General features: G+C 39.4%; 1 protein-coding gene across 3 annotated transcripts in view; it reads left to right on the top strand.

The window, feature by feature from the left end:
- Positions 1-27,467, top strand: part of SGCE (sarcoglycan epsilon) — a 48,757-nt gene that overhangs the window by 8,310 nt on the left and 12,980 nt on the right. For 2 of the 3 annotated variants that reach the window (XM_070726700.1, XM_070726701.1), the window contains exons 2-6: positions 12,577-12,699; positions 14,745-14,902; positions 15,194-15,266; positions 18,190-18,388; positions 23,987-24,149. In XM_070726700.1, the coding sequence (XP_070582801.1) occupies positions 12,577-12,699; positions 14,745-14,902; positions 15,194-15,266; positions 18,190-18,388; positions 23,987-24,149 (716 nt within the window). Of the gene's footprint in view, positions 1-8,610; positions 8,716-12,576; positions 12,700-14,744; positions 14,903-15,193; positions 15,267-18,189; positions 18,389-23,986; positions 24,150-27,467 lie in introns of all 3 variants that reach the window. The other variant, XM_070726702.1, reaches the window with a different exon arrangement.

Genomic DNA, 27,467 nt, shown 5'->3' with positions numbered 1-27,467 from the left:
AGGAACTATCCTGTCCTGGAGCTTAGTAGTGTTTGAGGGGGGTGGGGGGAATCTATCAGAAAGGTATATCAGTTCATTTTTCCATTAGCTATGGTGCAAAAGAGATATAGATATTATTTTAAGTTATTATTTTAAGTTAAGTTGCTATTTTTATGACTTTGCTTTTTTAAAATTTTGCATGGCACAAGAATCTGGAGTTAGCCAGGCAATACATTTGAATCACAAATAAACAAACTGGCAAATAGCTAAACATTGGCATGCGGTTGCTTATGGCATAAATACAGTTTTAACACATATGCAAAGGCTACTTCCATACTTGACTACAGAAAGAATCCATGGTAATTCAGTGATGGCAAATCTATAATACATACTATGCCAAATCCCTCAACTTTGACGAGGAAAAACTGGCCATTCTGGCTGGCCTAAGTAGTGACAGCCGGAGGGAAGAAGAAGAGTGTGACCTAAGCTTAACCGGAGAAGGAAAAAGTTACCCCAAAACAAGGTGAAATCAGGAGCAACAGGAACTTAAAGCTCAGAACTGACAGAAGCAGCAATTGTAAAGGAGTAGTAGAAACGAAAACGCAGCAGCGAGCAGACGAAGATCGGGGTTTCCCCGCCGCCCACGCAAAGGGGAAACCCCGGCTCCTCGCTGATGCCCCCGCCCGCCGCCCGCCAGCAAGAGGGGGAGAGATAGAGAAAGAGAGAGAAGGAAAGAAAGAGATGAGAGAGGGAGGAAGAGAGTGTGAGAGAGGAAGAAGCAAGATAGAGAAAGAGAGAGAGAAAGAAAGATGAGAAAGGAAGGAAGAGAGTGACGTCATCGGGTGGGAAAAATCGCGATATAGCATTTCGCGAAGATCGAGATCGCAAAAATCGAGGGATCACTGTAATTGGAAATTGTGTGATTGTAAAATTCAAGACGGTTTGAAATGTAGTGGCCATTTATATTTTTATTTATATTTTAGTAATTACTCTACTAAACAAATAATTCCCTCAACACTGTCAGACTTTCTACTAAATCTGCACTTCTATTCTACTAGTTTTCCTCATCATTCCTATCACCCATTTCCTCCCATGTTGACTGTATGACTGTAACTTGTTGCGTATATCCTAAGATTTTTATTAATATTGCTTCTTCATTGCTTATTTGACCCCTATGACAATCATTAAGTGTTGTACCACATGATTCTTGACAAATGTATATTTTATTTTATGTACGTTGAGAGCATATGCACCAAGACAAATTCCTTGTGTGTCCAATCACACTTGGCCAATAAAATTCTATTCTATTCTATTCTAATTACATTTTTGTATTTAGAATATATTATAAATATCATTTATACACGCTTCTGTCCTTGTTTGCCCTAGAACAAGGACAGAAGCACCAGCCTGGAGATGACGAGTGGAACCTTGTCGAAACGTTGCCAGAAATCTCTGAAACCTACACGGGAAGAAACCCGAATATGCCAAGACCTTCATATATATATATGTCACATGTTTTTACTGAATTTGAAAATAAAGGGAGACTAGGATAGATCTATTTCGGCCTTATTCTAGCCTCATCTGCTAACTATACCCTCACTGGGACTTGAACTTGCAGCCTTTGCCATAAATTATATATACTGTATATCTTAATTTTCAAATTCAGCAAAAAAAACATGTGAGATATATATATATATATATATATATATATATATATATATATATATATATATGTCACATGTTTAAGCTGAATTTGAAAATTAAGGGAGACTAGGATAGATCTATTTCGGCCTTATTTTGGCCTCATCAGCTAGCCATACCCACTGGGACTTGAACCTGCAACCTTTGCCTTGTAAGGCAGAGAATTATCCTCTAGGCTACAGTATCCAATCCCTTCAGCTCTGTACCAGGGAAGGGTTACATTTTGTGTCGAATCACCCTGGTATATTGAAGGAACATCACAGCTCTTTTTTTCTTTTCTTTTTTTGCCTCTCGGCCCAGACCCAGGGCCATTTCCAAGGCAGTTAATTTTATTGATAGCCGACAATTCTATCTGTATGTGTCACATGTTTAAGCTGAATTTGAAAATTAAGGGAGACTAGGATAGATCTATTTCGGCCTTATTTTGGCCTCATCAGCTAGCCATATCCACTGGGACTTGAACCTGCAACCTTTGCCTTGTAAGGCAAGAGAATTATCCTCTAGGCTACAGTATCCAATCCCTTCAGCTCTGTACCAGGGAAGGGTTACTTTTTGTGTTGAATCACCCTGGTATATTGAAGGAACATCACAGCTCCTTTTTTTTTTTTTTTTGCCTCTCGGCCCAACCCAGGGCCATTTCCAAGGCAGTTAATTTTATTGATAGCCGATACATATATATATACACATATATAATTTATAATAATCATACATATATAAATAGAAATTGTTTGCAATTTAATTGAAGAGGCGCATCTTAAAATAATATTCTGTGATGGAAAAAAATAGAATGTATGTATGTATGTATGTGTACATATTTTTGCTGATAAGTGAAAAGGAAGGGAGCCTAGTATAGATCTATTTTGAGCTTGTTATGCTCCTGTCAGCTATACATACCCTTACTGGGATTTGATATACAGTGTTCCCTCGATTTTCACGGGTTCGAACTTTGCGGAACGTCTATACCACGGTTTTTCAAAAATATTAATTAAAAAATACTTCACGGTTTTCCCCCCCTATACCACAGTTTTTCCCCGCCCGATGATGTCATATGTCATTGCCAAACTTTCATCTGCATTTAAAAAACATTTTTTAAAATAAACTTTAATAAATAAACATGGTGAGTAATAATCTAAATGGTTGCTAAGGGAATGGGAAATTGTAAATTTAGGGGTTTAAAGTGTTAAGGGAAGGCTTGGGATACTGTTCATAGCCAAAAATAGTGTATTTACTTCCGCATCTCTACTTCGCGGAAATTCGACTTTCGCGGGCGGTCTCGGAACGCATCCCCCGCGAAAATCGAGGGAACACTGTATATTGATTTTTGACAGAAAATCTCTCTCTCGCCCCTCCCACTTCTTTCTTTCATCCATCCATCCATCCATCCATCCATCCATCTAAATAATAGTTGGATAAATACTATTGGCAATATAATAGGATAGACTATTTAACTTACTAACAAAAATATGAAATAATAGTTTATATGTTATTATGGAAATACATATGTCAAACATTTCAAATGACCAGCACAACAACTATAACCAAACTAGGGAAGAAACAGGCATCAAATCCTACTATAACAACATCATCATCACCAGCAAAGATCTATTGAAAGCATGTTAGGCAAAGAGAAACCAGGTTCAACAACTAGCTTACAGGCAACACAACAAATTCATGATGATCCAGGAGTCAGTGATTAAAACTCAGCAAGCAATAGAGAACAATAGGAAAGAAGTTAAAAATTACCAGGAGAAAATCAAAATCAGATGGACCATGAACCAATCTCTACTTAAAGATAAAGAATACTGAGAAAAGTTTGAAAAGAAGTTAAGGATATTTTTCTAAATTAATATAAATGAGGATACTGTACATCATTGCAAAATATTTGGGACACACAAAAGCCTCTATACATGGGTTAACAATAGCCTTGGCAAGGAAAAATTAAAGAAAAAGCAAAGAGACTCTACAGGAAGAATTAAATAAAATGGAAGTGGAACTTTAACAAGATCCTCAAAATAAAACTGTAAAAGAACACAGATATATAATAAAGCATGAAATAAATTTGAATAATAAAGAAGAGTTGGCCCAAAAAATTAGGATGGTCAAGCAAAATTATTTCAAAAATGCAAATAAACCAAGCCAATGGCTTGCATATAAATTGAGAAAACAAGAGGGAAAATGATTGACAATTTACAGGATGAGAAAAGAAGGGTACAACACAATAAGGAAGAAAATAAGAATATAATATTTAATTTTTTTTACAAAACTATATGACCGGGAATACGTCAAAGAGGAAAAAATTAAAACATGTTAAACAGACTAATTACAATCACACGGTTCTGAATAAACAGAAAAACAATAAAACTCCTGGCCCTGTTGGGATACTGGTTCAATTATACAAAAATAGACAAAACACATTGGAAAAGATAATGATAGAATTATTCAATGAAGTACAGTGAACCCTCGATCATCGCGAGGGTTCCGTTCCAGGACCCCACGCGATGATCGATTTTTAGCGAAGTAGCGGTGCGGAAGTAAAAACACCATCTGCGCGTGCGCAGATGGTGTTTTTGCTTCTACTGCCGCCCGCCCTTCGCCCGCCCACCCCGTTGCTCGCGCAATGGCTTCCCTGGGTGCCCGCTTGCTTGGGAACATCCCAGCTCCGCTCCCCAGCTGGGAAGCGGATCTAGGGAGTCCCCACCGCGCGCGCGTTGCTGGGGAAAGTGTGCGCGCTTGGGAACATCCCAGCTTCGCTCCCCAGCTGGGAAGCGGATCTAGGGAGTCCCCACCGCGCGCGCGTTGCTGGGGAAAGCGCGCGCGCTTGGGAACATCCCAGCTTCGCTCCCCAGCTGGGAAGCGGATCTAGGGAGTCCCCACCGCGCGCGCGTTGCTGGGGAAAGCGCGCGCGCTTGGGAACATCCCAGCTTCGCTCCCCAGCTGGGAAGCGGATCTAGGGAGTCCCCACCGCGCGCGCGTTGCTGGGGAAAGCGCGCGCGCTTGGGAACATCCCAGCTTCGCTCCCCAGCTGGGAAGCGGATCTAGGGAGTCCCCACCGCGCGCGCGTTGCTGGGGAGCGAAGCTGGGATGTTCCCAAGCACGCGCGCTTTCCCCAGCAACGTGCGCGCGGTGGGGACTCCCTAGATCCGCTTCCCAGCTGGGGAGCGAAGCTGGGATGTTCCCAAGCGCGCGCGCTTTCCCCAGCAACGCGCGCGCGGTGGGGACTCCCTAGATCCGCTTCCCAGCTGGGGAGCGGAGCTAGGCTGCTCCAAGCTCGCGCGCGCCGCCCGCCCGCCCACGCTGTTGCCGGCTCCGCTTCCCAGCTGGGAAGCAGAGCTAGGGTGCCCCAAGCTCGCGCTCCAGCCCACCGCCGCTGGGGTCTTACCGGGGCAAGAGGGGGAAGACCCAGGGAAGCCTCTGCCCGGCGGGGAAACTCCACCATCTACGCATGCGTGGAAGGGCACGCATGCGCAGATGGTGGAGTTTACTTCCGGGTTGCAAACTAGCGAAATAGCCCTTTCGCGATCCTTGAGGACGCGAAACTCGAGGGTTCACTGTACTTGAATAGGCAAGATTACCGTCCACATGATCAGAGGCTTCAATAACACTGATAGGAAGGAAGGAACTGCCAATTAACTATCTTTTAAATTTGGACTACAAATTATTCATATCAATATTGATTGAAATAATGAAAAAAATTCTTAACGAGAATATATAATTGTTGATATTAATCGATGTAAGGCTATCTATAATATTGTATCCCTACTTGCCTGTTATGTATATGTGTATGTTTTACGTGTATTTTTATAAAAAGTTTTTTTTTAAGATGTTTAGTTCTCTGCTCTGTGCGTTTTAGCAAATTCTTCCGAGCAGCAATATGATCCCAATGTTTCACATTCATTCAGGGTCCCCGGTTAAAAGATGGCTAAAAGATCCAAGAATAATTTGGGCATCATCTGTTCATCTCCCTGAGATAAGGTTGTTATTCATCCATCTGTGGGCTATACAGACACTTAAAAACATAGAAGACTGACGGCAGAAAAAGACCTCATGATCCATCTAGTCTGCCCTTATACTATTTTTTGTATTTTATTTTAGGATGGATATGTTTATCCCAGGCATGTTTAAATTCAGTTATTGTGGATTTACCAACCACGTCTGCTGGAAGTTTGTTCCAAGGATCTACTACTCTTTCAGTAAAATAATATTTTCTCATGTTGCTTTTGATCTTTCCCCCAACTGACTTCAGCTTGTGTCCCCTTGTTCTTATGTTCACTTTCCTATTAAAAACACTTCCCTCCTGGACCTTATTTAACCTTTGACATATTTAAATGTTTCGATCATGTCCCCCCTTTTCCTTCTGTCCTCCAGACTATACAGATTGAGTTCATTAAGTTTTTCCTGATACATTTTATGCTTAAGACCTTCCACCATTCTTGTAGCCCGTCTTTGGACCCGTTCAATTTTGTCAATATTTTTTTGTAGGTGAGGTCTTCAGAACTGAACACAGAACAGTGTTCCCTCGATTTTTGCGGGGGATACGTTCCGAGACCGCCTGCGAAAGTCGAATTTCCGCGAAGTAGAGATGCGGAAGTAAATACATTATTTGTGGCTATGAACAGTATCACAAGCCTTCCCTTAACACTTTAAATCCCTAATGTGCAATTTCCCATTCCCTTAGCAACCATTTAGATCATTACTCACCATGTTTATTTATTAAAGTTTATTAAAAAAAATATTTATTAAAGGCAGATGAAAGTTTGGCGATGACATATGACATCATCGGGCAGGAAAAACCGTGGTTTAGGAAAAAAACCTGCAAAGTATTTTTTAATTAATATTTTTGAAAAACAGTGGTGTAGACTTTTCGCGAAGTTCGAACCCGCGAAAATCGAGGGAACACTATTCCAAATGCCGTCTCACCAGCGCTCTATATAGCGGGATCACAATCTCCCTCTTCCTGCTTGTTATACCTCTAGCTATGCAGCCAAGCATCCTACTTGCTTTTCCTACCGCCCGACCACACTGCTCACTTTTCTGAAGATATACAGGCTGCTACGTCTTCTGTCTTCATCTCCTTCTCCAAATCTCTACATATATTTGATACAGAATGATACATATTTCTAATCTCCTATTCTATCAACATGGCTTTCATGGAAGCTGAAGGGAAGTTTACAGGAATTGCATCCAGGAGCTTGTCTTTCTGGAAGTATGATTTCCTGTCTATCTGGGCTGTAAAAAATTTCAATCATGGCTACTGTATCCAGAGCTATTTGTAGAACCAAATATAGATGAGCTCCCCAATGTTTGTTTTTAAAATGGTTTTATGACCTTACTCTGAATGCTGCAGACATTATGTTTTAAAGTCAATGTTTCAAGAAAACAAGATTTTAAGGCAAAATATTATGGGTGAAATCAGTGTTTAAGAAATATGTGTGAATTTTGAGAAACTGTATTAATGTTAGATTAACACTAATAGCTGAAACTCCATTTTTGAGACAAATTGAAAGAGCATGTAAGTTTATGACATATTTAAGTGATCTGTTTAGGGTGTTTTTTTAATGTCAGGAAGCTGTTCCAGTGGTTCTTAACCATCCTAATGCCGCGACCCTTTAATGCAGTTACCCATGTTGTGGTGACCCCCGACCATAAAATAATAAAATTATTAGGAAACTCAGGACGCTGACGGTTCGCTTGTCCCTGCACTGCATGCCCATGTGCGTGGGCACGTGTGTGCTTTGCGTATGCACGCATGTGCAGTGCCAATAGATTTTTTTAAAATACAACAGAAAAAGCCAAAACAAAGATGGTGACCCATGCGCAGTATCAGAATTTCAGCTTCTGCACATGTTCAGAAGTTCCCACAATACAGATTTATTGATTATTATTTTGCAGGAATCTGTATGTTGGTGAACCCACCTGGAGAACAATAGATGAATGGTATCTCAATTCCTAAGACCATTGGAAATATGCTCTTAGGCAACCCCCAAATGAGTCGTGACCCACAAGTTGAGATGAAAACCGTTATTTTTACATTTCTTTGGAAACAAAAATATCCAATAGCCATTAGTATCTTAAAATAGATTTAGTAACACTCATCCAAAAAATAAATAAATCAGCACCTGTGAATTTATTTAAAAAGGAGACTACAGTAGTACCTCTACTGTTTAATTCGTTCCAGAAGGGAGCTTGTATGTCGAACAACTCGTATGTGGAACAAATGGCTTTAGACTTTGTTTTTCCCCTCCGAGATAACCAAAAGCAAGGATTCCTGCGCCACCTAGTGGACGCTCGGCTCGTATCCTGAATTTGAGCTCGGGTCTCGAAAAGAAATTTCTCTCCCCTCGTGGCTCGTATCTTGGAATACTCGCATGTGGAGCAGCTCGAATCTAGAAGTACAGTACTACTGTATTTGTAGCTCAGGGTTGATATGAGGCTTGATGCTCCCTGGGCTTTCTTGTTTTGTTGCAGTTGTTTAATTGCCCAAACTAGTAACGTAATCACTGCTAGTTTGGATTATGAAACATCTACAAGAAAACAAGCCAGTTCAGAAAGCATCAATGATCTCTCACCTCTAAATTCCCTCTTATTCCTTACTATGAACAGAACTGAAACGTTTTGCTTGAACATTAGACTATGCTGTATGCTACGGTAGGAATTCTTGCTTAACTATAATAAAGTCAGCAATATACTAGCATACATTTCCAATAACTTCCATTTGCCTCCTCTTTTAAATGATATCAGCTTAATAAATTGAAGAAATTCCATCCATGGCTTGTTTAACATTATATGAACTAAGAAATCTTTCTTGTTTCTCTTTTAACAAAGATTAGAATTCGCCACATGAAATGTTTTTTGACTTATGGCCTTTGACCAGTGAGAAACAATTGATCCAATATTAATTTATTTATCTTGCATTTGTTTTACTTTGGAAAGCCTTTTTCTTACACCCTCCTGCTGGCGTACATGGAATGATTAAAGGGAAGACAATGTACATCATCAAATATATTAGCAATAGCATTAAGGCTGCTGAGAGAAATGGTGAGTTTAGGCATTTAAATGGGACCTTTTTTACTTTGTGCAATATTGGTGTGATAAATCACTTCTGTTGCGTTTTACTGACTATATGTGCAGATAAGCAACAAATATATAAACATCTAATCTTCTAAATGTTATTTTCCTCATTCTAATTTTTTTGTTTGCTACTAAATTTTTCAGTTAAACTTTTTGTGGTTTTCCTCTTTCAAATAATGGCTCCGTGTAAAAATATTGCGCATTACTCCATATACTGGCATTTCCTTAACCATATTAGTAAACTTTTTATAATGCTGCTTGTTTATGTTATTCCCATTTATAGATGTTGACTCAATTCATTTTAGGGGATATTTTAAATGTCAGGATCACTTAAGAAAAAATTGTTCCTACTATTTCAGGCTTTGATTTAATTTTTTTATTATAGGTAGCTTTGTTATATAAACTTTTTAAAAACAGAAAAATAAGACCAGAGGGGAAATAAACAATTAGTTCACCACTTCTGAGAATAGCTAGATTAGCTAATTCTAAAATCTCAAAGTATGGTTTGGGAAAGAAATTCTGTAGAATAATTACATATTGGTTCAATTAATGAATTAAATACAGTACTAGTAATAAAATAATTCCCTATGACAAGGCAACATTTCCTATAATGCAGACTACCTAAAAAAACGAGTTCAGCAAGAGTTTCATGAGAAGCTGGAAACAGGGAAAAGGGGAATTTTTTTTCCATGTATTTGCAGCAATAACCAGAGATGAAAGGACATTTTTAATACTTGAGATAGGATTCCTTTGATTAAATAAGACATGCCAATAGCTAGTTTGGGATTAATTTGGGAGATAAATTTGGTGGTGTGCAAACCCCTAATTGTTCTATTGCACTTTTAAAGAATAATATCTGAAGCATTGCATAATCATTCTACACTGACAAAGATTAATGAACAGCAAATGTTTATTTTTATTTATTTTATTATTAAGATTATTAAGACTTAGAGCGGCTCACAACAAGAACAATACAAATCCAATACTTAAAAACACTTAATATAAAGAACAATCATGCATGTCATACAAACCATACACAAAGCTGAAACGGCCCAGGGGAATCAATTTCCCCATGCCTGGCGACAGAGGTGGGTTTTAAGGAGTTTGCGAAAGGCAAGGAGGGTGAGGGCAGTCCTAATCTCTGGGGGTAGTTGATTCCAGAGGGCCGGGGCCACCACAGAGAAGGCTCTTCCCTTCAGTCCCGCCAGACGGCATTGTTTCGTTGACGGGACCCGGAGAAGGCCAACTCTGTGGGACCTAACCGGTCGCTGGAATTCGGGCAGCAGAAGGTGGTCCCGGAGATATGGTTGGACTAGTCTTCATTTCTTCCTAATGTGCTCAGAGTACCGCATATGATGGTCGCCACATTATTTTAATAATGATACATTTTAAACTAATGGAGTAAATATGCTAATGAAATGCCTACTTTGATTAGAGACATAACTAATATGAAAGCAGTGTAGAGGAACATCTAGATTAGAAAACATGACAAAAAGCTGATAATATAATATATTCTGGTTTGCCCGTTGTGCTGTTTTTTGCACTCGGGAAGCTTCCCTGAAAACTCTGAAGGGCAAAAAGCAGCACAATGGGCAAACCAGAAGTCCGTTTTTCTCAACTTCTGTGCCTGTTTTTTCACTGTCCCAAGCTTTAGTGAGATCTATGCGCAGAGGCGGAAGGGGTTGTGCACATGTGCAGGGAGGAGGGTGTGCGCACACCCCCTTGGCACACAAAGCAGAAACGTTTCACCATCACTGATCTAGGCAATTACAATTATTCTTCATTCTCAGTGGTGTCAAAATTGTAAATAGTTTTGTTACGTATATGAAAGATTAAATAATGTATTGTGAACCTCATAAAAGTCATAAATATCACAGCTAATGAATTATGTATTTTAGACATTATATTTTCTGTGTATCCTCAATTCACTCAAAGGGTAACAGGGAAAGTTCATTTACAAATATCTTAAGACATAGTGAATATAAAGTACAGTGTATACTGTATTATTATTTAATTTAATTTAATTTATTAAATTTATAAACCGCCCAATTCCTTGCGGACTCTGGGTGGCGAACAAGTAAAACCAATATAAAAACAATTTAAAACGCCTAAGATAAAACCCTTACATAGGACGGACTTAGATGATATTGCTCAACGGCCTCAGGCCTGCCAGCAAAGCCAGGTTTTCATGGCTTTCCGGAAGGCCAGGAGGGTGGGGGCAGTACAACTCACCGGAGTAGCTGGTTTCAGAAAGCGGTTTTTTTCCTGGGTTTGTTGAATGTAGTAACCTAATTGTACTTACTTTTTACTACCACTTGTCAGTAGCTTTCATTGTTGAACTTTTAGAAGCCAACTAAAATTTTGTCCTATTTTATGAAGTAGCAATTCTAAAATATAAACTCACTCTTAATATAGAAGTGAACAAACAATTAAAGAAGTTTGTGAAATGCTTATGCAATTGATACTATGGTTATGATAGTTATGTTGCATTACTGAGAGATACTGGAATCTACTGGAAAACGATGGATGACTGGTTTTGGATTGATTCTACTTTGTTTTCCTATAAATACAAAGTTATAGATTAAATACATGTAATACATTTATAAGTAAACACTAAGACAATTCAACAAGAAAGTTAAATAATGTGTTTCCATTAGACATTTTATTGTCAAGATTTTTTTTAAATAAAACTGCGTTTATTTTTTATTTTATATAGCTTATTATTGTGTTTTTCACACAGCCAGATGTTTAGACTGGCTGTGACATTTTTCTCTACTTATTGAGTGCTTCCCAAGAACCTGAGATAGGCAGATATGTATCTATCTACCTATTTACCTACCTACCTACCTACCTATCTACCTACCTACCTATCTATCCATCCATCCATCCATCATCCATCCATCATCCATCCATCCATCTATCTAGCATCTATCTTATTATTTAGATTATTTTTAGAAACCCAAGAAAAATAAAACTGAAAAGAGAAGAAATAAAAGCAATATAAAACCTGCTTCTAAAGTTCGCTTGCATACATATTGATATATGTAATTTTACAGTTTTAATAAAGGGTAACCATAGATTTAGTGTGCTTAATACTTATTCATACTGAATATAATGCAGACTTAAAAACAGTGAGATGGATGCCCCTTTTATGTGATAGCAATCAGAATTGGGCCCCCAGCCATTTCCTCTCAAGTTAAGAGATGCTCTTGATAAGCTGGAAATCATCCCAAGGGATGCAAGTTGCATTTATTATGAGTTATATATACTTCCTGAAAGGTTGATAATAAAATATTTTTAACAATGTAGGAGTAAGGAAACAATGCATTTAGCCATAAATTAAAGGCTTTCTGAAAGTTCTTTCAAATAGTTCCCTTTTTGTTTTGCTGCTCTATGTTATTTACTTTTAACATACTAAGACCGCTGTAACTGGCATATTTGGAAATAAAATTGATTGCAAGAAGAGTTATTTCGTAATAACCACATGAATTGAGAAATACAGTACCATTAAAATGTTTTTCTTTTTATCAAACTAGTTAAAAAAAACGTAACTGCTTTGAATGACATGTTTTGCTACATACAATGTGACTTGTTATATTTGCTTCTTGGATTTTATATACCGGTAATTAAGATCAAAATTCTAAATTGTTCAGTATCAGGAGACACATACCTGAAGAGGAGCTGCGGAGGTACCTTTAAAAAGGCATCAAATATTTTGCGGTTTGTATTCTATGTCATATTTTCCAGTTTGATTTAATAAGCATATGTGATCACTATTTTCCACGGATATATTTTTCTTACGTTGTGTCCTCTTCTCCTGCTTTTCAGTGTATACAATTCTCTCTAGGGTGCATTCTGATCGAAATGTTTATCCTTCTGCTGGAGTTCTCTTTGTTCATGTTTTGGAGAGAGAACATTTTAAAGGAGAGTTCCCTCCTTATTCAAAGCTTGGTAAGAAATGTTTACAATTCTAAAGGCATATAAATCTGTTACCTAGTTCCATTTTAACTTTTCTTTATGAATATCACATAATCATTACTTTTGCTGAAAAAGCTATTGGTTATGTGTGCATAAGAGAAAGAGAGGTGTAAAAATATTTAATGTGCTAGAGTCTCAGTAAAAATGGTGCTATTAATTTGATGTGAAAATATCATCTCTCCTGCTCTCTCTTTCTGATTAGATTTACAACTGACATTCAGTAATACCTCGTCTTACGAACCTAATTGGTTCCGGGAGGAGGTTCGTAAGGCAAAAAGTTCGTAAGACGAAACAATGTTTCCCATAGGAAACAATGTAAAATCAATTAATGCGTGCAAGGAAAAAAAAATATTGCAAAAACGTCGCTCCTCTGGGCGCTGCTGCCCGGCTCTCACCGTTTGAAACAGCTGGGTGCTTCTCAGCGTTCTCCCGAATGCCGAACCCATAAGTTCGGCAAAAGTTCAGGTTCGGGTTCGGGAGGCCGCCAAGAAGTCCCGCCGTCTGGCTGTCGCCTTCTGAAACAGCCGGGGGGCTTCTCAGCATTCTCCCGAATGCCCAGAAGTTCAGCAAAAGTTCGGGTTTGGCGTTCGGGAGAACGCCAAGAAGGCCCCCCCCCGGCTGTTTCAAAAGGCGACAGCCAGGTGGCGGCGCTTCTCGGCGGCCTTACAAACCTGAACCCTGAACCCGAACTTTTGCCGAACTTCCGGGTTCGGCGTTCGGGCGGCGGGTTCGTAAGGTGAAAAAAGTTCGTAAGAAGAGACAAAAATTTTCCGAACCCCGAGTTCATATCTCGAAAAGTTCGTATGACGAAGGGTTCGTATCACGAGGTACTACTGTATTTAGTATCATGAATCTTTTTGCCTTTAGACTAACTTGCAAGGATCGTGGATGTATGTAGCATTAAAAGGTCTACATTTTTTCTTGGCTATCACCTCTTTTCCAATTTACATTTTATGAAAAATATCTATTGTGATACATGTTATTATTATTATTTTCATTAAATCAAATCAGATTATTACAGTAAAGTTAACAAACATTCTTAACGTGTTTAATACTTGTTCCTATAGAGGGATACAGCAAAGCCCTTACAGTTAATGAAACAATGTCATTTAAGCTATAATGCCCACTTAATTAGGGTTAGGTTTAATTTACTGATACTGGTATTTATGCAGTACAGTGATCCCTCGATTTTCGCGATCTCGATCTTCGCGAAACGCTATATCGCGCTTTTTCAAAAAATATTAATTAAAAATATTTTCCCACCCGATGACGTCACTCTCTTCCTTTCTCATCTTTCTTTCTCTCTCTCTTTCTCTATCTTGCTTCTTCCTCTCTCACACTCTCTTCCTCCCTCTCTCATCTCTTTCTTTCCTTCTCTATCTTTCTCTATCTCTCCCCCTCTTGCTCTCGAGCGGCGCGTGGGCGGCGGGGAAACCCGGATCTTCGGTTCCTCGCTGCTGCGGCGCTGCCGAGCAGATCAGCTGCTGGGTGGCCGAAGGAACCTTCCCTGGGTCTTCCCCGCCGCCCACGCAAAGGGGAAACCCCGATCTTCGGCTCCTCGCTGCTGCGGCGCTGCCGAGCAGATCAGCTGCTGGGCGGCGGAAGGAACCTTCCCTGGGTCTTCCCAGGTGCGGAAGTAAAAATGCCATCTGCGCATACGCGGCCATGGAAAAAAAGGGTGCGCATGCGCAGATGGTGTTTTTACTTCCGCACCACTATATCGCGAAAAATCGATTATCGCGAGGGGTCTTGGAACGGAACCTTCGCGATAATCGAGGGATCATTGTATTAGGGGTTCATGATGGTTACTGAATATTTCATTTTCAAATAATTACTGTTACTGTTGGCCAAAACTGTAATGAACTGTAGCTATAATTTTGGGGATTTATTATTATAATAAAAATAGGACCTAAATTATTAAGGATATAAATGCTAGGAATTTACCATTGGAACGAGCATAAAATATAGTGTATGGATGATTAAACCGTATCGTAACATAACTGTCTCTGCTTATCCAGGTGAGATAAACAATGATCCCATAACATTTAATACAAACCTAATGGGTTACCCTGATAGACCTGGCTGGTTGCGTTACATCCAAAGAACACCCTATAGTGATGGTGTGCTCTATGGGTCACCAACTGTAGAAAACATGGGCAAGCCAACTATCATTGAGGTACTTACTTTGCAGAATGTTTATTTTTTAAAAATGCATGTTGACAGACACATTAATCAGTGTTGGAATGCCCCATGGGTTTCAAAATTTCTTTAGTTACATTATAAACTGAAAGGAGAGTAGATTACCCCTGACATAGCTTGTTTTGTGATTTTCTGTTTTTCAGTAAAAGAAGATTAAATGAAAACCTCATTTGTGACAATTTTAAGATAACCATTATTATTGTTTACCATATTACCCTTTTAAAAATGTAATAATTAGTTACCCTTTTACTTTCCCCCCCTTTATTAGATCACTGCTTATAACAGACGTACCTTTGAGACAGCAAGACATAATTTAATTATTAATATAATGTCAACAGAAGGTATGTCCTCAAGAATTATCTCAACGTTTTGGATGATTCATTTGGTAAATAATATAAATCAGTTAAATTTTGCTAAATAATTAAAGGCAACAATAATGGGAAAAGGGTATTTTATACTCTGTCTTGTCAAACATCTAATCATATCTCTGAAATATTAACGATGATATCAGTTTGTACTTGCCCAGTTTTTTTAAATGCATGTACCGTATTTTTCAGAGTATAAGACGCACTTTAGATTTGGGGGAGGAAAATAGGGAGAATATTCATCTGCCTAGCATCCTTACTGGGGTCAACTTCAGCACATTATTTTTGTTGTGGTTAGCTCTGGCCCAGCTCCTGCCCCAAGAAATGTGGAGGTGGATGTGGGGGAAACATCCACATGCCACAGGCCTGTTTTGCTCCCGATAGAATTTGCCAATGAAGGAAGCGTGATTGACAGGGAAGAGGGGAGTTTGGCAGACAGCCCAGGAGGAGATCAATCATCCTTATCATCCCTGGATTCTGAACAAGAACTTATGACGGACCCACGCGTGCGTAGAGTGATGCATAGGAGAGAACAAATGAAGGATTACTACAGGAGATAAGTGAGGCCACCTGTGGTTGGGTGGGGCTGCTGTAATTAGTGCTACAGATAAAAAGAGCACCGTGCTGGTTTAGCCTCGTGGAAGTTTATCTGATTCATAGTTTCGTCAAGATCGTGGTTTTCTGTTTCCCTGTTCAAGACTGTGTGTGGAATTTCTGCACTTTGGAATTGGACTCAATTTCCTAGTTACTGGGTGAGAAATTGGATTGCATTTAACCTGTGCCTTGTGTGTACCAGAAAATCCCTTTGACATTTAAAAAGGGAGTTATTTATTTTCTGTTGATAAAGACCTTTTGTTTTCCTTCTGTCGTGTGGTGTGTGTCTGTTTGGACTAATTACCCTGTAATTACGGGCAGTTGGTACACGCCAGCAGAACAATTTTATGCTCTGGTTAGGGATGAAAACCCCCCCCATCTTTGGAGGGAGTAGCAATGAAAACAAGCCTTAGGGTTGGAAAAAAACTTCTTCGGAGTAGCAATGAAAAACCCTGCAAGCTAGGAAGAACCGGAAAGATTGTTAGTACCTTGTTAGGGCTGGAAAAAGTTCGAAAAAGCTACATAGGGAGTATAAGACGCACCCAAATTTTCAGCCATTTTTAGGGGGGAAAGGTGTGTCTTATTCACTGAAAAATATCTAGATCCTTCCTTCCATTATTTTTATAAATAACTCAGGGTGGTGAAAATGCATAATATCCTTCCTCTTCTTATTTTCCCCATAACCATAACCTCATATGGTGAATTGAGTTAAGAGAATGACTGGCTCCTTCCAAAGTTGAATATGCTCTGATTGGTTACATTCAAACTATACAAGTCATGGCCTATTATTAAATGAGAATGATGTGATTTTTCAGTATTGGTTCAAAAGCAGTGCACGAGAGGTGCCAGCACAAGTAATCCATGGAATGTTGCATTCTGGGTCTTATAATCACACTTTAAAAGACTGGTCCTTTCTTATTCATGATATTAAAAAAATAGTACTACTATACATTAGATTAGATTAGATTAGATTAGATTTATTGGATTTATATGCCGCCCCTCTCCGCAAACTCGGAGCGGCTCACAACAAAGTAAAAACAATACATAATAGCAAATCCAATACCCACCAATCCAATTACAATTTTAAGCTACAAAATTCATAAAAAACAACCCCAGAATATTAAAAAAACAAGCAATCTAACACCAAAACAACATGGGCAAGGGGGAGATATTTCAGTTTCCCCATGCCTGACGGCAGAGGTGGGTTTTAAGGAGTTTGCGAAAGGCAAGGAGGGTGGGGGCAATCCTAATCTCAGGGGGGAGCTGGTTCCAGAGGGTCGGAGCCACCACAGAGAAGGCTCTTCCCCTGGGCCCCGCCAGATGACATTGTTTAGTCGACGGGACCCGGAGAAGGACAATTCTGTGGGACCGAACCGGTCACTGGGATTTGTGCGGCAGAAGGCGGTCCCGGAGATATTCTGCTCCGGTGCCATGAAGGGCTTTATAGGTCATAACCAACACTTTGAATTGTGACTGGAAACTGATCGGCAACCAATGCAGACTGCGGAGTGTTGGAGTGATATGGGCATACTTAGAGAAGCCCATAATTGCTCTCGCAGCTGCATTCTGCACGATCTGAAGTTTCCGAACACTTTTCAGAGGTAGCCCCATGTAGAGAGCGTTACAGTAGTCGAGCCTCGAGGTGATGAGGGCATGAGTGACTGTGAGCAATGACTCCCGGTCCAAATAGAGCCGCAACTGGCACACCAGGCGAACCTGGGCAAATGCCCCCCTCGCCACAGCTGAAAGATGTTTCTTTAATGTGAGCTGTGGATCGAGGAGGATGCCCAAGTTGCGGACCCTCTCTGAGGGGGTCAATAATTCCCCCCCCCCAGGGTAATGGATGGACAGATAGAATTGTCCTTGGGAGGCAAGACCCACAGCCACTCAGTCTTGTCTGGATTGAGTTTGAGTTTAAGGATACATGTATCCTTAAATTAAAATAGTTTGTTTAGTGATCATTTGAAGTTACAGCGGCACTGAAAAAAGTGACTTATGACCATTTTTCACATTTACAACCATTGTACATCCCCAGGGTCATGATCAAAATTTGGATGCTTGGCAACAGTGCATCAGAGTCATATTTGGCAACTTTCTGAAAGGTAAAGACAATGGGTTGTCTTTGCCTGCAATTATTAACTTAACAACTGTGACAAGAAAGATCGTAAAATGGGACAAAACTCACTTAACTGTGTTGCTTAACACAAACAAATTTTGGGCTGTATTTATAATTTAGTAGTCTGTCTCTTTTAGTCTAAGACACAATCACTGGGGGTTTTTTCTTTGGTTTTTTTTTTGCAATTAGATCATCTTTTGCCATATCAAGCAGAATTCTTCATTAAAAACATGAATGTAGAGGAAATGTTGGCCAGTGAGGTTCTTGGAGATTTCCTTGGAGCTGTGAAAAACATATGGCAACCTGAGCGCCTAAATGCCATAAACATCACATCAGCTCTTGATCGGGGAGGCAGAGTGCCCCTTCCTATTAATGACATGAAAGAAGGGTAAGAAGTTATATTTCCATAGTAGCAATTATTTATTGAGTAGTTTAGTATCTATTTAAAAAAAACCAATTCAGTAAAAAGCAGTGGTGACATCTGGACTAAGGGATAAGCAAGGCATATTAAAAATGTATTTCTCAAAAGTTTTTTCTTCTATGCTTAAATGCTGCAGTTAAGGATTGGCTTTTAAAGCAAGGTTTTTATGGACTTCGATAAAAAAATTCCTAGGTTGGTTGTTATACAACAACCTAGCTACGTTGTAATACAAGGCTCTTTGGCAGTTAGTTTCACTCAAGTTGTAAATATGTCCCCTTGATAAATTTGTATAACACATATCTACAATGTTTTGTTCTTGCATATCTAGATTATAGGGTGTGTATGAATCTCTATTTTGGGGCCAATTGGCCATATATTTTGTTCATATTTTTTAAAAATAATTTTGAATGGAAACAGAGCTGGACTCCTCCAGACCATAACAGAATAATAGAATAACAGAGTTGGAAGGGACCTTGGAAGTCTTCTAGTTCAACGATCCTCAACCTTGCGGTTTGGTGGCCCAACTGGTGTGGGGAGAGGCAAGCAGGACAGCATGAACAGTAGGCCGGCGCACATAGGTGTGTAAAGCTTGACTCGTGCAAGTATTGGGCCGGAGTGCACATGCATGCATGTGCAGCACAACTTCAAAATAAGCTGTGCATGTATGAATGTCTGCCACCCATGTGAGTCGAGCTTCATGCACATGTATGTATACCAGCCTGCAACCTGATTGTGGACTACAGCCTGTAGGCTGGGAATCCCTGTTCTAGTCCAATCCCCTACTCGGGCAGGACACCTCATACCATTTCAGAGAAATGATTGTTCAATTTCTTCTTAAACACTTCCACTGTTGAAGCATCCAGAACTTCTGAAGGCAAGCTGTTCCACCGATTAATTGTTCTAACTATCAATAATTTTTTCCTTAGTTCTAGGTTGGTTTCTCCTTAATTTATTAGTTTCCATCCAATGTTTCCTGTCCTGCCTTCAGATGCTTTGGAGCAGTGATGTTCAACCTTTTTTGAACTGCGGCACCTTTTTACATTTACAAAATCCTGGAGCACACCACCAACCAAAATGACACAAAAAGACCCTCTAACACAGTACATATTATACATATAGTTAATAATATAGTTTCTAAATGTATTTATACTCATTTAGTGTGAAACCTGGGCCTGTTTCGATGAACACAAATGGGATATCCTGGCAGGAATGGTAGATTTGGGGACCATGTTTAATTTCCCCATGGCACACCTGACCATATAATCATGGCACACTAGTGTGCTGCGGTGCACTGGTTGAAAAACACTGTTTTGGAGAATAGGTTGACTCTCTATTCTTTGAGGCAATCCCTTAAATATTGGAATGCTGTCGTCATGTCACCCAGTTCTTTTCATTAAGCTAGATATATATTTCAGCAACCTTTCTATATATGTTTTAACGTCCAGTCACCTAATCATTTATGTTGCTCTTCTCTGTACTCTTTCGAAGGTCTCAACATTAATGTGGCCTTATCAAGACCTTATATTACCAAGACCAAGACATAAACACTTCATGTGATCTTATCCCTCTGTCAATGCAACCTAGGACTGCATTGGCTTTTTTGGCTTGTATTAAGTGATTGTCCACTAGGACTTGAAGATCTCTTGTTGTTGCAACCTCAACTCTTGGCATTTCTCACCATGAGTCATGCTGGCCGAAATAGATAGGACAAATACTTTACTTTATTTTATTTTATTTTATTATTATTATATTTATTTACTTACTTACTTACTTACTTACTTACTTACTTACTTACTTACTTACTTACTTACTTACTTACTTACCTACTTACTTACTTATTGTCAAACATGTATAGGATAGTAGTAATTTGTAAAAACATAACAGTAATGGTAAAAGAGGACGGTAGGACAGAGACAGTAGGCATAATAGTGCGCTTACGCACGCCCCTTACAGACCTCTTAGAAATGGGGAAAGGTCAACTGTAGATAATCTAAGGTTAAAGTTTTGGGGTTTAGGGAAGAAACTACAGAGTCAGGTAGTGCATTCTAGGCACTGATCACTCTATTGCTGAAGTTGTATTTTCTGCAGCCGACTTTGGAACAGTTTACATTTAGTTTGAATCCATTATGTGCTCATGTATTGATTATATTGATTCTTGAGAGCGAAAAATCTCTACTACTAATTGAGAAGAAGGAGACAGTCATTCATTAGCACAAACTATATTGTGATTATGATGCTAGACTAAGACTAGAAAGAAAGATTGAGGCCATTTGCCGCCTTGGAAGTATGCTGGTTTGTATTTAACTACTTCCTTGATGCCCAATCTGTCTCACAGAGATGTAAGGAAATCTATCTTGAGCTTCATATGTGAAATTACAATAGGATAAAACAATAAAAACATGTTTATGTTATCTACCTAGGCAGATTCTAAACCCCGTTTTTTTCCCCATGTTAAAAATTCTAACAGGAAAGTGGGAGATAGCATAGTAGGAGGCTAGAATAGATCTATAGATGTTTGAGAAAGAGCAGATGTAGAAGAAGATTAGCATTCCAATAGGCCCAAGAATGAAGTAATGTTAGCTCTAACTTTTATCTAAATAAGATTGCATCCATATTTTAAGTAGGAAGGAACTAATAAAAGAAAACAAAATACAGGTACTTTGCCAGTTTGCAGGAGCAATTTTGAGCACTTCAAAAGCTAGAATTGTTTTTGTCTAATCTGTGTCAACAGTACTTCTAAAGATATTGATTGATTGATTGATTGATTGATTGATTTGATTTGATTTCTATGCTGTCCTTCTTCTGGGACTCAGGACAGCTCACAACATGTAATATGGTTAAATCTTAAGGAGTAAGCACTGCTACTCTTAAGAATTACACAGGATACTGTATTTGACTAATGTAAATAATATTGGTATATTTAATATATGTGGCCTGGTTATTTGAAGTATCTCTGGAATATTAGCTGGATATCTGCCAACCCCACGTTTTTCCTCTGGGCATCCTCTCAGTGTAGCTTACTCTTTAACACTTAACATATAATAGGAAATACAGATGCATTACTTTTTAATCTACAATAACGTGAAGGACTATATAACAAAAAGCAAATGTTAGACATTTTTTTGTATAGAAAAAATAAGATAAGAAATTACAAAATTAAAAAATAGTCCATTAATGGAAAATTTAAATTAGGATAGATACCAATAATAGAAAGCTATAAAAGTGGTAGTGTATTGTGATTTTAAATGTAAAAACTCAATAAAAATTATTTAAAAAACAAAAGGCAGAAGCTAGAACTGATCTCCTAAGGGCTTTTATTTAATAGGTGAAATCCAGCATGAAGCAATATACAGTGATACCTCGTCTTACGAACTTAATTGGTTATGGAACAATAGATAGTTTGTAAGGTGAAAGGTTTGTGAGACGAAACAATGTTTCCCATAGGAATCAATGGAAAAGTGATTAATGCGTGCAAGCCCAAAACTCACCCCTTTTGCCAGCCGAAGCGCCTGTTTTTGCGCTGCTGGGATTCCCCTGAGGCTCCCCTCAATGGGAAACCCCACCTCCGGACTTCCGTGTTTTTGTGATGCTGCAGGGGAATCCCAGCAGGAGAATCCCAGCAGCGCAAAAACGGGTGCTTCGCTGGCAATGGAAGTCAGGAGGTGTGGTTTCCAGCGAAGGGAGCCTCAGTGAAATTGCAGCATCGCAAAAACACGGAAGTCCTCGAAACCCCACTTCCGGACTTCCGTGTTTTTGTGATGCTGAGATTTCGCTGAGGCTCCCCTCACTGGAAAACCCCACCTCCGGACTTCCCTTGCCAGTGAAGCGCCCGTTTTTGCGCTGCTGGGATTCCCCTGCAGCATTGCAAAAACACGGAAGTCTGGAGGTGGTGCCTCAGAGGAATCCCAGCAGCGCAAAAATGGGCGCTTCACTGGCAACAGAAGTCCGGAAGCGGGGCATCCCAGTGGCGGCGGCTTGGATTTGTAAGGTGAAAATAGTTTGGAAGAAGAGGCAAAAAAAATCTTAAATCCCAGGTTTGTATCTTGAAAAGTTTGTATGACGAGGGGTGTGCAAGACGAGGTATCACTGTAATTCCCTTGTTTCCTTAATATCCAACAGAGTTGGCCTTCTCCGGGTCCCGTCAACTAAACAATGTCGTTTGGCGTGACCCAGGGGAAGAGCCTTCTCTGTGGCGGCCCCGACCCTTTGGAACCAACTCCCCCCAGATATCAGAGTTGCCCCCACCCTCCTTGCCTTTCGTAAGCTCCTTAAAACCCACCTCTGTCGTTAGGCATGGGGGAATTGAGACTTTCCCTCCCCCTAGGCTTATAAAATTTATGCATGGTATGTTAGTATGTATGATTGGTTTCTAAATTGGGGTTTTAAATTAACTTAAATATTAGATTTGTTTACATTGTATTATTATTGCTGTGAGCTGCCCCGAGTCTACGGAGAGGGGCGGCATACAAATCTGATAAATAAATAAATAAATAAATAAATAAATAAATAAATAAATAAATAAATAAATAAATAAATAAATAAATCCTCTTATCTTTAAGATCCTGTCTGGAAAGAAAAGGACAAATTATCTGCTTTCACACCTTATTTACAAAGAAATCAATAATAAACAGGCAAACTCATAATGTTTTTATGTATTCTTGGCATTTCTGTCGTACCTTGATACTTTCTTGTGAATGTACTTGAAAGCTATTCTACAATTTGAAGCTGTTGAAAACAGGCTGAGAAATAGAAACAGCATGGTACAGTAATAACAAACATCAATCTTAAATGGGTTAATATTTTTATTTTTGCAAGCATAGCTTACATTTGTTTCCTAAAATACGGAGTCTTTAGCAGAATATTAACTTAATAACAAAATAACAGAGTTGGAAGTGACATTGGAGGTCTTCTCGTCCAACTCTCTTCTCAATTTATTTATTTATTTATTTATTCATTCATTCATTCATTCATTTTTTATGCCGCCCTTCTCCTTAGACTCAGGGCGGCTTACAACATGTTAGCAATAGCACTTTTTTAAACAGAGCTAGGCTATTGCCCCCACAATCCGGGTCCTCATTTTACCCACCTCGGAAGGATGGAAGGCTGAGTCAACCTTGAGCCGATGATGAGATTTGAACCGCTGACCTTCAGATCTACAAGTCAGCTTCAGTGGCCTACAGTATAGCACTCTACCTGCTGCGCCACCCCGTCTCAGCAGGAAACCCTATAACATTTCAGAAAAATGGTGGTCCAATCTCTTCTTTAATACCTTTAAAATATGTATTTTTAAACAATGTTTTGATTTGATTTAAGAAAATCTAAGAGTATTTTGTAAAGCATGTTATTATTTAGTTTACATATTTTACGTGTTTGGATTTGATAAAACTACACTATTATGCTACTATTATTAATCTTGTATAAATAACTTGAATTAGACAACAGTAGTCAAAATGCTAAAACTGGAACTCATTCTCATTCACAGAAAGGAAACGAAACAAATGATTAATTTAAAAAATTGTCAATGACAATCCTAAAACTGTTTCCACTTTCTTTCTTTCTTTGTAGTGTCTATGTTATGGTTGGTGCAGATGTTACATTCTCCTCTTGCTTACGGGAAGTAGAAAACCCACAAAATCAGCTGAGATGCAGTCAAGAAATGGAACCTATAATCACTTGTGATAAAAAGTTTCGTACTCAGTTTCACATAGATTGGTGTAAAATTTCATTGGTGAGTTATTGAATGGAGGTGTTTTAGAAAACAGATGCTTAATGTTTAAACTATTCTGTGGTTAATTTCATGGGATGCACATGGTTTCTGTTATTTGCAGTCTTAATGTATGTATAGATTCTCAGTCATCCAAATCATGGTTGTCCCTGGATGACTGAGATTCTCCATAGAGCTGGAGAGAGAGAAGCTAGGAATGGGTATTGCTCTGTTCTTATTTTTATTTTATTTTATTTATTTTCTCCAATACACAATGAGGGTTTTAGTGGGTATATATCTATATACACATAGTAAAATACATGATGAAGGTTATAGAGGAGATACTCATAGTAAAATATATCTAAGATATAATAGAAAAGAAGGTATAGTAATAGAACCTATCAATGAAAGAATAGAAGAAGAGATATAGGAATAGAAGAAAGGTATAGGAGATATAGGAGAGCAATAGGACAGGGGACGGAAGGCACTCTAGTGCATTTGTACTAGACTGAACATGTGATCTTTTTTGGTCCTGCCTTCTTCCCTGGTGGCCTCCCCAGTCAGCTTAGTCTTCAGCCAGATGAGATGTGAAATAAGAACGGCTTCAGACGTCAACTAACCGTGAACAAAGGGGAAATTTCTTTTAAAAATTGCTTTGGGGATCAGGTTGGCTAACTAATCTGCTGATTAGCTGCAAGTTCCAAGGTCCCTGTCAACCACGTGCTCGCGGTAGTACTTCACCTGGCTCTTAATCACCAAGCTGAAGCCCCAGGCTTCCTGCCTGGTGGGCAGGGGGCATTTAGTCACTGTCCAGCTTTGAGTGGGCATACTGGTAGCAGCAGGCAGGTTTACCACAGTTGAAAGCCGCAGCAGCCATTGCGGCCCAGGTCTGTCTCGATGCAGTGGAAAATGGTACCGGTACCTTCCACCAGCACACAACCTCAGGAAGAAGACAATAGGGCTTGCCCCATAGCCTCCCTGAGATTCAGACAGGGTCTCTCAAGACAGAGGGCAGCTGCTAAGGCAGCAGCAGGGAGGAGCTATAAGGCAACCGCTAGGAACAGCAGAGGCTCCAAAACAGCTGAAAAGGATACTAAAAGCGACAAAAGGCATTTGATAAAGAGCTGGCCACAGCCCAAAAGGCTGGAAGGAGCCAGGGAATGGGAAGCCCTCCCATGGGAGGAGCTGATTTTTTTTTGCCTCCTGGAGGAATGACAATTGTGTCCTATTAATTACCCAAGCATTTTGCAGCTTGCAAGCTATCACTCCTGGTCACCAGATGGCTCCAGAGAGCTGTTTTTTCTAAGTCAATTGTAGCGAATTAATAGATCTGGGTTTTTTGCAGGATCAGAGAGTCAAATACTTCCATCAAGACCAATACCTGAGGCCACCTTTACCCCAACTGTGGCGGGACTCCGCCCAGGAGTTGATAATGATGGTTCAGAATTACCTGACCATCTAAAATTGATTATTTCCCCAGCAATATCGCAGGGAATAGCTGCAAGCCTCCAGCAAAGGAGCCAATCTACTCAAAGTGTCCCTCAGTTTCAGGTCCCACAACTGGCACCCATATGGCTCCCATCTGGCTCCTTCAATTAGGAGTGAGGTCTCCTCTGCGGAAGAAGAGGAGTTCATAGCTCCATGTACCGATCTTGCCTGCCCACAGGCAATTCGTCCGTTTTTCCTACGCAAACAAACATTACCAATAAAAGGCATTTGGCCTGTTGTCAGTGCCAAGGACCACAAAGCTATTGGTAGCCCTGGCAGCTCACCTCCAGGTTCTGCCAATTAGGGTCCAGTGTACTTGAACAATATTCTGATCCAGTCTTCTGGGTCACAGGCAGAGGTGGACCCCAGACAACAATCCAGGTACTACAGGACCATGGTTTTTCGATCAACACCAAGAAAAATCATTTCTCTTTTAGCTTATTCTATCATGGGTTCTGACAGTTGTGATCAAAACATAAATAGGAATGAATGGAAAAGATAATACAGTAGTCAGGCTAATGGCATGAGTTGGCATACAACAGCTATTTATGTCCTTACACTTACTTGAAAATACTGTAAATGTTATTATTTAAAGCTGCTTTTTTTAGAATGAGAAAATTATAGTTAATAGCACTTTTAGCAGGATTTGTGATGTATTTTCCTATTGGTCAAAGAAGATACAAGATACAGATGCAACAGATTTTAAAAGTTAAATACATCGATATCCATAAATTGAGACTGATTCCAATAACTATATTTGATGTTTGGCTTTCTTAGCAGCAATGTGGAAGAGATATGCTATTGCTTTCTGGAGTTTTTCTCTTTCTAATTTGTTTAAAGCCTTACAGGTTTCCTGGTTGTCTTTTTTGCAAGTACTGAACCAGATTCACTACTGATAAGGTTTTGGAGATCAGCCAAAATCAGCTATGTTCAAGAATTTTGGATAAAAGTTTTCATCTGGTTTAATCTAAGACTTTATTATAGATAGTCTTTGACTTATGATCATAAACTTGAACAGATTTTTTTTTTTTTGCTAAATAAGATAGTTGTTAAATAAGCTGTGCACAATTTTATAATCTTTTTTTGCCATGATTGTTAAACAAATCCTTGCAGTTTTCCAGTGAATCAGGTAATCATTAAGCAAATCCAGCTTCGCCCACTGACTTGCTTGTCAGAAGCTGTCTGGGAAGGTTACAAATGGTGATCACATGACCTTGTGACCCTGCAACATTTGTAAATACATGCTGGTTGTCAAATGCCCAAATTTTGATCATAATCCATGGGGATGCTGCAACGGTCATATGTCTGGGGACCGGTCATAAATCACTTTTTTCACCACCAATGTAACTTTAAATGGTTGCTAATGAATGATTATTAGGTTGATTACTGCCTATATATCCTATTATTAATATTTTATCTGTGATTGTGAAATATACACACATTGTTCAAAAGGAATAAACACCTTTTAGATTGAAGCAGTGCGGCCATTGCATGCAATTTTAATGGCTGCAAACCAATTATTTAAAAACATAAGAAGAGCCATGCTGAATCAGGCTAAAGCCCATTGAGTCCAGCATTCTGTGTCACATTGGCACTGTTTCCCAACTGGGTGGGCCCAGTAGGCTCGTGTTTCGCCCTCCCCAGACTCCAAAGGCTTCCCTGGAGGAGGGAAAGGGTAAAAATGTCCTCTCCCATCCCCTGGAGGGTCTCTGGAAGCAAAAAATGCCCTCCCAGAGCCTCTGTGTGAGCCAAAAATCAGCTGGCCGGCACAAACATGTACATTGGAGCTGAGCTAGGACAATGGCCCACATGCCAACAGATATAGCTGCCATAGGTTCGCCATCACTGGTGTAG

The sequence above is a fragment of the Erythrolamprus reginae genome, chromosome Z, assembly GCF_031021105.1.
Source record: "Erythrolamprus reginae isolate rEryReg1 chromosome Z, rEryReg1.hap1, whole genome shotgun sequence".
Classification (NCBI taxonomy): Eukaryota; Metazoa; Chordata; class Lepidosauria; order Squamata; family Dipsadidae; genus Erythrolamprus; species Erythrolamprus reginae.
Note: the sequence above shows the minus strand (reverse complement) of the source record. Positions and strands in the feature narration are given on the sequence as shown.